Source organism: Nerophis lumbriciformis, linkage group LG01, assembly GCF_033978685.3.
Source record: "Nerophis lumbriciformis linkage group LG01, RoL_Nlum_v2.1, whole genome shotgun sequence".
Classification (NCBI taxonomy): Eukaryota; Metazoa; Chordata; class Actinopteri; order Syngnathiformes; family Syngnathidae; genus Nerophis; species Nerophis lumbriciformis.
In genome coordinates this window covers 23506392-23518751 of record NC_084548.2, presented here as the reverse complement: position 1 = coordinate 23518751, position 12360 = coordinate 23506392, and the positions used below count along the sequence as shown (strand labels likewise).

Genomic DNA, 12360 nt, shown 5'->3' with positions numbered 1-12360 from the left:
CTTTTTGACAAAGGTGGTTCAGCAAAGTCTTAGGTTTCGCTGCAAACTCTTGAGTTGATTTAGCCTGAGAGAGTAAACTGATTTAAGTGAGTTCATTCAACTCTTGAGTAGGTTCAATTTGTGCCATTACTTGCTTTTAGTCATGTGAGTGCTTAAATACATCCACACTCAGAAGTACGGCAACATTTGAGTTTGTCAATTAAAATATATTTCAAATACAAAGTAAACTTTCCACCCTAGAGTCTAGCACTTCCCCAGTCTTCGCTGCCACACCTTCACACGTGGAACAATTTTCAGGGATTCTCCGCAGCTCCTTTGTCACGGCAATCTTCATGTTGTCCGACACTCCAAAACGGATCCTCTTGATGACTCCTTTGAATTTGGAAAAGAGGAGAAAAATCACGTGGTGCCAGGTCAGGTGAGTAAGGTTGCTCCAGCACGGCGTTGTCCTGCCCCAACTCTCACCTCTTCTTGCGCACTAAACAAAGCAAACGCTGCAGGCTGTCTTGTTGATCACCCTGTAGCAAGAACTTGCAGTGTATGATGCCCCTCCCAGAAAATGTTGATGATTCATAGATGTGTGTGTACATATACATATGAGAATACATAGTTTGCATAATGTGTCGTGTTTCAATTTAATTTTTATTTGGAACATGTCAAAACTTCACAAGCACACATTTTGCTCAAGTGATCAACCTTCCAAAAGGAGCAGAGTTGTCTGGTCCCAGACCTGTGCCGTGACCAACAAAATGAAAGACCCAACTGAAACCCACATGATCTAGCACTTGGCGACAGAGGGCAAGGAAACTCTCCCACAATGAGAAAAAAAACCTCAGATAAAACCCAGGCGGTGTGGGGTGGCCATCTGTCTCGAGCGAGTTAAGAAAACAAGCTTGTCATGTGCATATTAAAATGATAGTCTTTATTAACATAGCAAACTGAAGATGACTATCTCCAAGACAGAACCCATCTGAAGAAGAATTGCTAAGAAGACCAATTCCCAATCGCATGCTAGTCATCAGCGACTGAGGATTGTGACTTGATTTGTCAAATTAGTAAGTCGTTGTTTGATTTTGCGCTGAGACGATTCGTAATGTCCTGTCAGCTTTTTAAATTTGAGCGTCATGACATCCAAGCTAGCCTCAACTCCGTTCACTTTTTCTTCTAAATCTTTGGCGTCTCTCGCTGTGACAAGTGACTCATCTATGAGGTTGTCCTTCATCAGAATGGCCCGACCTTTTTCTTCCAGAGCGTTCTTAGCGTCAGGGTACTCGGTGAGCGCCTCCATCAGGTCGTCTTTAGATAAGGCAAATAGGTCTGAGTAGCCCACACTTCGAATGTTGGCTGTTCTTCGATTTCCAGCCTTACTCCCCTTGATGCCCAAAATGCTGATCTCTCCAAAGTAAGCGCCATCACTAAGGACCACGAACTGGGTCACCCCATCATCCGCCACAACCGCTAGCTTACCTTCCTTAATAATGTACATTTCCCTTCCAATGTCCCCCTTTTTACAAATGTAGTCACCCGGACTAAAAACTTGGGGTTGCAATTTGAGGACTAACTCAACAAGCAAACCTGCCTCACAGTCTTGAAAAATGCGTACTTTACTCAGTGTTTCCAGATGAACGTTGATGGCGATCTCGGCCTTGAGCTTATCTGGAAGGTTTTTAAGCACCTGCTTTTCATCGCAAGTTTTCTTCTCCGTCCACAAGTAATCGAACCACTTGACCACTCTGATTTCCAGGTCTTTGGTGACCTTCCGAAACTGCATGTATTGCTTGATAGAATCTATCTTGGCCTGGAACTCCACACGAGCGGCGTTCATGTTAGATATCATGGCACCAACATTGCCTACAATTGTAGCAAATATCAAAACCCCAGTGAGAAAGTCGGCCACAACAAAGAAGTACTCGATGTCACGAACTGGAGGTGGTGTCTCCCCAATGGTGGTCAGGGTCAATGTGGACCAATAGAAGCAGTATATGTACTGCATGGTGAGACGTTGGAACTCAGCATTTTTTGTTCCAGGATAAACCCATGTGTCCGATCCAAATCCCAGAACCTTGGAGATTGCAAAATAGAGGCAAGCATTCCAGTGGATAATTATGATGATGTAAAGTACAAGATTACCAATTCGAAAAATATTTGGGAAGTTGGTGCGAGTCTCAGTTCTGTCAAAAAATTCAAAAAGCCGAGCCAACCTAAAGAGGCGATTGAACCTCCATTCTGGATTGTTGACTCCAATTTGGAAAAAGACAACATCAGTGGGAATCATGGATACAATGTCCAGTTGGAACTGGCGTGTTTTCATGTACTTTTCCTTCAGTACCTTTGGATCCCGAACAAGCAGCCCTTGCTCCAAGAAACCTATGAGAAACCAGAGCTTGATTATTACTATCAAGGCCCTTGTAAGAACTGCAGACAATCAGCCAAGTTCACAAACCTGTTCTTGCTCGCACAAAAGTGTCTGCACAGTAGAGGACATCTGAGGCGTAGTCTAACACCATCCACAACACTATGTTAGTGTTCTGCAGCTCGTTGAAGCAGGACCTGTAGTGCACCAACACATTGAATAAGTTGTGAAATTGAAACTATACCTTCATTACTTCATGCGAAATCAGTGCAGACCTGGCCACCAGGAACATCAGATTATAGAAGACCGGGATGGAGATAGTGCCTAACCAGTAATAGTATGTATCCGTGGCAGGGTCCATGATCCACACCTCTTTTCTGAAGAAATAACCATCACCATTTTAATATTTATGACTTAGCAGAACTACCTTCGTTCTTTGGATAATCTAATGGAGCCTATCCCAGCTGCACTCGGCTTTGAGCTAAAAGCTCTAGGAGGTCAACCTGTTGTTCAGTCGCCTTGTGAGTGAACATGCCATCTGGTATCCGTTACACATATCAAGGTTAAAGGTTATGTTATACTTGATAAATCAGACTTTTTAACTGTACAAACTTTAACAACACTTGAATGAAGTAACGTAGTCAGTTTGGCTAAGGCTATATTTTTGAAATTGGTCAGAATAGAATAAGATTTTCTAGAATAGAAAAATTCCTGTGTAACCTACTGTTCTTCCTTTTTATCATCCTTCTTGTCATCTTTTTTATCGTCTTTCTTGTCATCTTTTTTATCGTCTTTCTTTTCCTTGTCATCTTTCTTTGGATCTTCCTTCTTCTCGTCTTTCTTTTCCTTGTCATCTTTCTTTGGATCTTCCTTCTTCTCGTCTTTCTTGTCTTTTGTGGGTTCTTCTTTCTTGTCGTTTTGTTTGCTGAAGAAGAAAGTTGTAATAATTAGCTGCATAGTAAGGTTGTTTTGTTTTTACAATAGCTCTGGTGTCCTGAAGGGAGCACTGTAACAGCACACACGATTTAACGTGTCCTATTTACCCACCTACTATTTACAATGGAAACCATTGAGGCCACATTGCAGTTATGGCTGCCCTCAGAATGGTTGTAACAGTGAATAATATATGATAATAAATGTATCATGATTTGCCTCATGATATTATTGCAGAATTGCCAACACATTCGAAAATGTTAGACTTTTGTAAATTCATTGCAAAAAAAATAAAAAAATCTAAATTTCACTGTGAAAAATGGCAATTAAGTTGCCGGAGCTTTACCGTAAAATGTATGTTTTTTTTTTTTTACAGGATATTACTGTAAATGGGAAAGAAACATTGGTATCAATGTTTTTATGGTTAAATGTATGGTTGTTTTTACGGTTTATGACTGTAAATAAAAATAAGAATAAACGCTAAAGCTCTGGTGAAGGAGCTGTGGGTTTTCACCGTAAAATCTGACATTTTTATAATTGTACAATTTGATGGAGAACTTGCTTTGACATTATGAGTCAGACTGATATTTAAATATTTATTTTTCATTTAACAAAACATTTTCTGAATGTATGATGTACAGTACAGGCCAAAAGTTTGGACACACCTTTTCTTCATTCAATGTGTTTTCTTTATTTTCATGACTATTTACATTGTAGATTGTCACTGAAGGCATCAAAACTGTGAATGTGGAGTTATGTACTTAACAAAAAAAGGTGAAATAATTGAAAACATATTTTATATTCTAGTTTCTTCAAAATAGCGACCCTTTGCTCTGTTTACCGCTTTGCACACTCTTGGCATTCTCTCGATGAGCTTCAAGAGGTAGTCACCTGAAATGGTTTTCACTTCACGGGTGTGCTTGAAGCTCATTGAGGGAATGCCAAGAGTGTGCAAAGCGGTAATCAGAGCAAAGGGTGACTATTTTGAAGAAACCACAATATAAAACATGTTTTCAGTTATTTCACCTTTTTTTGTTAAGTACATAACTTCACGTGTTCATTCATAGTGTTGATGCCTTCAGTGACAATCGACAATGTAAAGTCATGAAAATAAAGAAAATGTATTGAAAGAGAAGGTGTGTTTGGCCTGTACTGTACATATGTTATATTTGTTGCATATTAGATCATATTAAAGTTTAAAAGGTATGCAAAAAGTATTATGCTTTTGTTTACTGCTGTGAAATTAGTATTTTTCAAACATATTAATATTGATTAACTGCAGGTTATTCCTTTCTTTCATAATTGAAATTAACTCAAGAAAAGACCCCAATATTTTTACACAAATGCAATTACTGCGTATACACATTATTGATGCAGTAATTTTTGTGATTAATCGCATCATTTAACTAGTTCTTTTTGACAGCCCTCAGTTTTTTCGGTCAAAATGTAAAGAAAGAATACATTTGAGTAAGAACAGAAAGTACTGTATTGAATGTATTATTTCCAGGCTTTTAAAATGATAAGAAGGCCAGATGTGGCCTTTGGGTCTATAGGCGTACCTTGGTAAAATGTCTCCTCTTTAGTTTTGGGCGTGCATTAGGCGGCTAAGCATTCTCTACTTATTTTCACCAGTATAACCTTTGCTAGCATTGGTTGTAGTTCGTTTTACTCTTTGTTTTCTGATAGTACTGACAATAACCATATAATTGCCATTTGTTGTGATATTGTATACAGGCATGACGTACTTCTTTCTGAAAATAGCCTAATTCTGTGTAAAATGTGTTGGTTAGGGATGTTTTATTGACAAAACGCTTGTCTATTCAGTTAGACACTTGTGATACAGTCGTGGTCAAAAGTTGACATACACTTGTAAAGAACAAAATGTCATGGCTGTCTTGAGTTTCCAATAATTTCCAAAACTGTTATTTTTTTGTGATAGAGTGATTGGAGCACATACTTGTTTGTCACAAAAAACATTGATGACATTTGGTTATTTTATGAATTTATTATGGGTCTACTGAAAATGTGACCAAACTAAATGGCGTTCCTGGGATTAAAGGCCTCACCTTTTCTCCTCCAAACATATTGCTGGGTACTGTGGCCAAACTGCTTAATTTGTGTTTCATCTGACATTACATGGACAAAATTAAGTGTAACTCTGTGATCAGATGAAACAAAAATTGAGCTGTTTGGCCACAATACCCAGCAATATGTTTGGAGGAGAAAAGGTGAGGCCTTTAATCCCCACTACACCACCCTACCGTCAGGCATGGTGGTGGTAGTATTATGCTCTGGGCCTGATTTGCTGCCAACGGAACTGGTGCTTTACAGAGATAAATGGGACAATGAAAAAGGAGGATGTGGAAGGGGCGTGGTCCACGCGTCACCTGCGGGCGGGGCATGTGCAGGAGCCGGCTGTGAAGCAGATGGCAGGTGAGTGGATATCTCAGCTGGAACGAGTTATCTAATCACCTGTTTCTTTATTAGCAGCGTTGGTGACCGCAGGTGGGGAGCTGAAAAGCCAGAAAAGGAAAGAGAAAAGAATGTCCATCCATCCATCCATTTTCTACCGCTTATTCCCTTCGGGATAGCGGGGGGCGCTGGAGCCTATCTCAGCTACAATCGGGCGGAAGACGGGGTACACCCTGGACAAGTCGCCACCTCATCGCAGGGCCAACACAGATAGACAAACAACATTCACACACTAGGGCCAATTTAGTGTTGCCAATCAACCTATGAATGTGATATCAAAAATAAAACATTGTAACCTTGGCAACCCGCCTGGCCCCATCTATCGGTCCTGACAAGAACCCTGCGACACACACCTGTCACATTTGGCGCCCAACAAAGCAAGGACTGAGGAAGAGATGTCAACCCCAACCCCACTATACGCTCGGAAGAGTGTTGGCGGAGGTGTCAGCGGCCAGCCAGCAACAGATGGAGACGGGCCGCCAGCAGACCCAGATCCAGCAGGTGCTGGTGAGCCAGGCGGGAAGAGCCGCAAAGGCGGGAAAGACATGCAGCGGATGACGGAAGGCGAAGACCCACTGCTGTTCCTCGACCTCATAGAGGCCACGGCAGCAGCATGTGAATGGCCAGACACCGAGTGGGGGGAAGCTGCTGCCGCTCCTGGCGGGGGAGGCGCAGCGGGCGGCGCATAGTCTCCCAGCAGAAGCCCGGGTGCACTTCCCCAACCTCCGCCGTGCAATATTAGACCGGGTCGGGAGTCACCCGGAGGACCACCGACGCCGGTTCTGCGCGATGCGACTGGATCCTGAGGACCGCCCGTTTGCGCTGCCGCAGCAGCTCCAAAACGTGGCCACCCGGTGGCTCGAACCACAGCTGGAAGAGAGCAGGATATTCGAGCGGATCCTCCTGGAGCAGTTCCTCGACGCCATCCCCTCCAGGACGGCAGCGTGGGTGCGGTACCACTGTCCGCGGGACCTGATGGCCGCAGTGGTCCTGGCCGAGGACCACCTGGCAGTCCACCGGGAGTTGAAGACTTCCGAAAAACCCACCTCAGCGCCACGAGCGGAAGAACGGCCCATCCCAGCCCCGCGGAGACGACTCGCGTAACCGGAGGGGGCGACCTGGACCCACCAGCAGGTTCCTGGCCCGGACATGGCCACCTCGCACTACACCACACCACACCCATTCCAGCCAACAGCAGTATCAAGTTGGGGTTTGAGGGGTTGTAACATTCCCTATGCTCCTTCGTTTCAGGGTACCAGCGCTGCTGAGAGGGGGCTTCCCCCGCAGACGGCACCTCGAGCGCCAGGGCCGGTGTGCTGGGGATGCGGACAACCCGGTCACGTGAGGCGAGACTGCTCCCTGGTGGAGGTGGGACAGGTGATGCGGGTTGTCGGTGCCCCAGCGCCCACCCCCGATCCAGGGGAGACGTATTGTGTCCCGGTAAGGGTACAAGGGAGTACATATCGGGCAATGGTGCATTCGGGCTGTAGACAGTCCATGATCCACCAAAACCTGGTTCGACTCGGGGCACTGAGGCATGCGACACGGGGGAAAGTAAGGTGTATTCATGGGGATGTGCACACGTATCCCATTGTGCTAGTTGAAATTTGGTATCAGGGACAAAAGCATAGTGTCAAGGTTGCTGTAAGCACGCACCTTACGCATCCCATAATATTAGGGACAAATTGGCCGGGATTTCATTTTCTAGTGACGCAATGTGTGGGGTTGCGTTCACGGGGTTTAGGAAAGGGGAGTATCTGCGTGGTTCTCAGTGGCGACGCGGGAACCGGTGAGGCTTCCACCCAGTTGTTGGTGCCAAAACGCCGCCGGGAAATGGTTTTCCAGGCGTCGCATTTTAATCTCATGTCTGGTCACATGGGCTACCATAAGACACTCAATCGGGTCATGGTCCGATTCTATTGGCCGGGCATTTGGGCAGACGTGCGCCGCTGGTGCGTTGCCTGGCCAGACTGCCAGCTGGTGAATCCAGCGGCCATCCCGGAGGCGCCCTTGCGCCCATTGCCGCTTATGGAGGTCCCATTCGAGAGAATTGGGATGGACCTCATCGGACCATTTCACCCGAGCACACGGGGATATCGCTTTGTGTTAGTCCTGGTGGATTACGCAACGCGCTATCCTGAAGCAGTGCCTCTGCGCTCCATCTCCGCCAAGAGTGTGGCGCAAGCTCTGTTTCAGGTCATCTCCCAAGTCGGAATCCCGAAAGACATTCTGACTGACCAGGGCACGTCCTTTATGTCACGCACGATAAAGGAACTATACGGGTTACTGGGAATTAAAGCGGTCCGCACCGGTGTGTACCACCCACAAACAGACGGGCTGGTGGAGCGGTTATACAAGACGCTGAAAACCATGATCCGTAAGTTTACGCACAAGGACAAACCAAATTGGGATAAATGGCTGGATCCCCTAATGTTTGCGATGCGGGAGATACCCCAGGCCTCCATAGGCTTTACGCCTTTTGAGCTATTGTACGGCCGGAGGCCGCGCGCAGTGCTGGACATAATTAAGGAAAACTGGGAGGAGGGTCTGAGCTCCAGCAAAAACGAAATTCAGTACGTCATGGACATGCGAGCAAAACTCCACATGGTGGGGCACTTGTCACGCGAGAATTTGCTCCGCGCCGAGGAATGTCAGCAGCGCGCGTATAACAAGGGGACTCGGCTAAGAACATTTTCACCGGGAGAAAAAGTGCTTGTATTGCTCCCAACTTCCAGCTCCAAATTACTTGCGCGCTGGCAATGTCCTTTTGAGGTCATACGGCAAGTGGGTGATGTGGACTACGAGCATACTTGCCAACCCTCCCGGATTTTCCGGGAGACTCCCGAAATTCAGCGCCTCTCCCGAAAACCTCCCGGGACAAATTTTCTCCCGAAATTCAGGCGGAGCTGGAGGCCACGCCCCCTCCAGCTCCATGCGGACCTGAGTGACGTGTTGACAGCCTGTTCTCACGTCTGCTTTCCCACAATATAAACAGCATGCCTGCCCAATCACGTTATAACTGTAGAATGATCGAGGGCGAGTTCTTGGTTTCTTATGTGGGTTTATTGTTAGGCAGTTTCATTAACGTCCTACCAGCGCGGTAACAACACACAACAACAGCAGTCAAGTTTTTGTCTACCGTAAAGCAGTTCGTCTGCCGTAAACAGCAATGTTGTGACACTTTTAAACAGGACAATACTGCCATCTACTGTACATGCATATGTGACCCACCTTGTGTTGATTTATTTATTTTATTTTGTGGTTTGAATTCGTTTTTGGAGCTGTCATTACACATTTATCAGTATTCACATTGGTCAGTAGGAGGCAGTTTCTTCCCAATTGAATGCTATCACCTGCAGACCGGAAGTGTCTTGTCATTCTGATGAGAGCGACCAGTCTGTGAACAATTGAAACGTCCTGTGTGCTTTTTCCTCCTGTATAACAGGTTAGTTTTGGTGATCAACTCACTGAATAATATCTATGTGATCTTTATAAGTTTAAGTACACATTCTGATGGTGGAGCCTAACTCTAAAGTGTTTGTGAGCTGTAGTTTGTATTTGTGAATGAATCCAGTGCACAGCTGCAGTAATCAATACAAAATGGCGACGTGAGTACGCAATGTTTATATAGGAACTTCTGATCCTAATTCAGACTCCCAAATTAGAGCTCCCGTATTCTTATTGATTTTATAATGTATATTTGTATAATGTGTGTGTTCTGAAATAGTGACAGAGAATAGAACAAGGATGGACAATTCAACCCTTAACTCAACAATGAGTAGAGTGTTATGTGTGTGTATATATGTAAATAAATTAACACTGAAATTCAAGTATTTCTTTTATTTATTTATTTATATATATATATATATATATATATATATAACTAGAATTCACTGAAAGTCAAGTATTTCTTATATATATATATATATATATATATATATACATATATATATATATATATATATATATGTATATATATATATATATATATATATATATATGTATATATATATATCTTAACCACGCCCCCCGCCCCACCCCCGACCACGCCCCCTCCCCCCACCCCACACCTCCCGAAATCAGAGGTCTCAAGGTTGGCAAGTATGACTACGAGGTTCGGCGCTCGGACCGGGGTGGAGGCACACAAATTTATTAGCATCTAAACTAGGGATGTCCGACAATGGCTTTTTGCTGATGTCCGATATTCCGATATTGTCCAACTCTTTAATTACCGATACCGATATCAACCGATACCGATATCAACCGATATATACAATTGTGGAATTAACACATTATTATGCCTAATTTAGACAACCAGGTATGGTGAAGATAAGGTACTTTAAAAAAAATAAAAAATAAAATAAGATAAATAAATTAAAAACATTTTCTTGAATAAAAAAGAAAGTAAAACAATATAAAAACAGTTACATTGAAACTAGTAATTAATGAAAATTAATCAAATTAACTGTTAAAGGTTAGAACTATTAGTGGACCACCAGCAGCACGCACAATCATGTGTGCTTACGGACTGTATCCCTTGCAGACTGTATTGATATATAATTTTGGAACCAGAATATTAATAACAGAAAGAAACAACCGTTTTGTGTGAATGAGTGGATGAATGGGGGAGGAAGGTTTTTTGGGTTGGTGCACTAATTGTAAGTGCATCTTGTGTTTTTTATGTTGATTTAATCATACCATACCGATAATAAAAAAAATGATACCGATAATTTCCGATATTACATTTTAACGCATTTATCGGCATCTCTAATCTAAACCTACTGAAGGCATGGAGGGAGGCGGAGCCTGTTTCCATGGTGACGGTAGTGAGGGATCTGCCCTGTGACAACCAGCTCACGTTAGCGCAGAAAGTGGATGTTGCTAAGCTGCAGCGGCGCTTTTCTGATGTGTTCTCCTCTCGGCCCGGCCGCACGAACCTCATTCAACATCATATTAAGACCAGCCGAGATACGGTGCGATCTCGGCCATACAGGCTCCCCGAACGCAAGTGCAAAGTAGTTCGGGAAGAATTAAAATCCATGCTGGAGTTGGGTGTAATAGAAGAATCCCACAGTGTGTGGTGCAGCCCCATCGTTTGGTAGGGAAGAAGGATTACCGCAAGGTGAATGAAATATCACATTTCGACGCGTACCAAATGCAACGGGATGACAAGGTCCTGGATCGGCTAGGCACTGCTCGTTTTTTCACGACACTGGATTTAACCAAGGGCTACTGGCAGATTCCCTTATCACCAGAGGCCCGAGAAAAACGGCCTTCTCCACTCCGGAAGGTTTATACCAGTTCGTGACACTTCCGTTTGGTTTGTTCGGTGCGCCCGCCACGTTCCAGCGCCTCATGGACCGAGAGCTGCGCCCTCACGCGGCATACGCGGCGGCCTATTTGGATGACGTCATCATCCTGAGTGGCAGCTGGGAAGAACATATGCGGTGGGTGGGAGCGGTGCTCGAGTCCCTGAGGCGGGCGGGGCTCACCGCCAACCCGGCAAAGTGCTCAGTTGGCCGGAGGGAGGTACAGTATCTGGGGTACCACTTGGGGGGGGGTTCAGATGGACAAGACAGCGGCTATCGCAGCCTGTCCACCTCCCAAGAAAAAAAAAGAGGTGAGGCAGTTTTTGGGGCTGGCAGGCTACTACCACCGGTTCATTCCCCGGTTTGCAGACCTGACCAGCCCACTGACTGACCTCACCCGAAAAGGGGCTCCAGATCTGGTCCAGTGGATGGAGCAGTGCCAGCGGGTGTTTGAGAAGGTAAAGAAAGCACTCTGCGAGGAGCCGGTGCTGTGCATGCCTAACTTTGCCATCCCCTTCTGTCTGCAGGCGGACGCGTCATGCAGGGGCCTGGGGGCGGTGCTGTCCCAGCGAGTGGGGGGCGTCGACCGCCCTGTCCTGTACATAAGTCGAAAACTCTTGGACCGGGAGGCGAGGTACAGCACAGTAGAGAGGGAGTGCCTTGCCATCCGGTGGGCGGTTGGGGCCCTCCGGTACTACCTGTTGGGGCGCGCCTTTAGCCTCTGCTCGGACCACAAACCGCTCCAATGGCTCCACCGCATGAAGGATGCCAACGCGAGGATCACCCGGTGGTACCTCGCGTTGCAACCCTACAACTTCCAGGTGGTCCACAGACCGGGGCCCAGATGGCCGTGGCCGACTTCCTCTCGCGGCCCTCTACGGGAGCGGGGGAGTTGGCGCGGCCGGACGGCTGCCCGGCCTGTTGTGCCGGAAAACGCACCCCTGCCATAATATGCACCCCCTGACGCGGGCTCGGCTGTTGGCTGAAATAGCCTATTTTAAATCGCCTCTTTCGGCATAAAAAAGTACATAAAGTGAAATAATCCAAGTTTTCTTTAATTGTGCTTTACTTGTGGATGAATTAAAAATTGTGAGCATTTAATGATTTCGCCGTCATTCAAGTGGCTGAAATCGCCTCTTTCGGCATAAAAAAGTACATAAAGTGAAATAATCCAAGTTTACTTTAATTGTGCTTTACTTGTGGATGAATTAAAAATTGTGAGCATTTAATGATTTCGCCGTCATTAGATCAGATAAGGCGAAAACAACCAATTAATATTGGAATATTTGCTGT

At 45.3% G+C, this 12360-nt stretch overlaps 1 protein-coding gene across 1 annotated transcript in view; it reads right to left on the bottom strand.

Annotated features, from left to right (window-relative positions):
- Positions 1-131: 131 nt before the first annotated feature.
- The window catches only part of LOC133617375 (cyclic nucleotide-gated channel alpha-3-like), a 32681-nt gene continuing 20452 nt past the window's right edge, over positions 132-12360 (bottom strand). The window contains exons 5-8 of the mRNA XM_061977321.1: positions 3078-3278; positions 2629-2730; positions 2444-2550; positions 132-2367 (exon numbers count right to left, since the gene is read on the bottom strand). Of these exons, the coding sequence (XP_061833305.1) occupies positions 1019-2367; positions 2444-2550; positions 2629-2730; positions 3078-3278 (1759 nt within the window). The 3' untranslated portion in view covers positions 132-1018. The remainder of the gene's footprint in view (positions 2368-2443; positions 2551-2628; positions 2731-3077; positions 3279-12360) is intronic.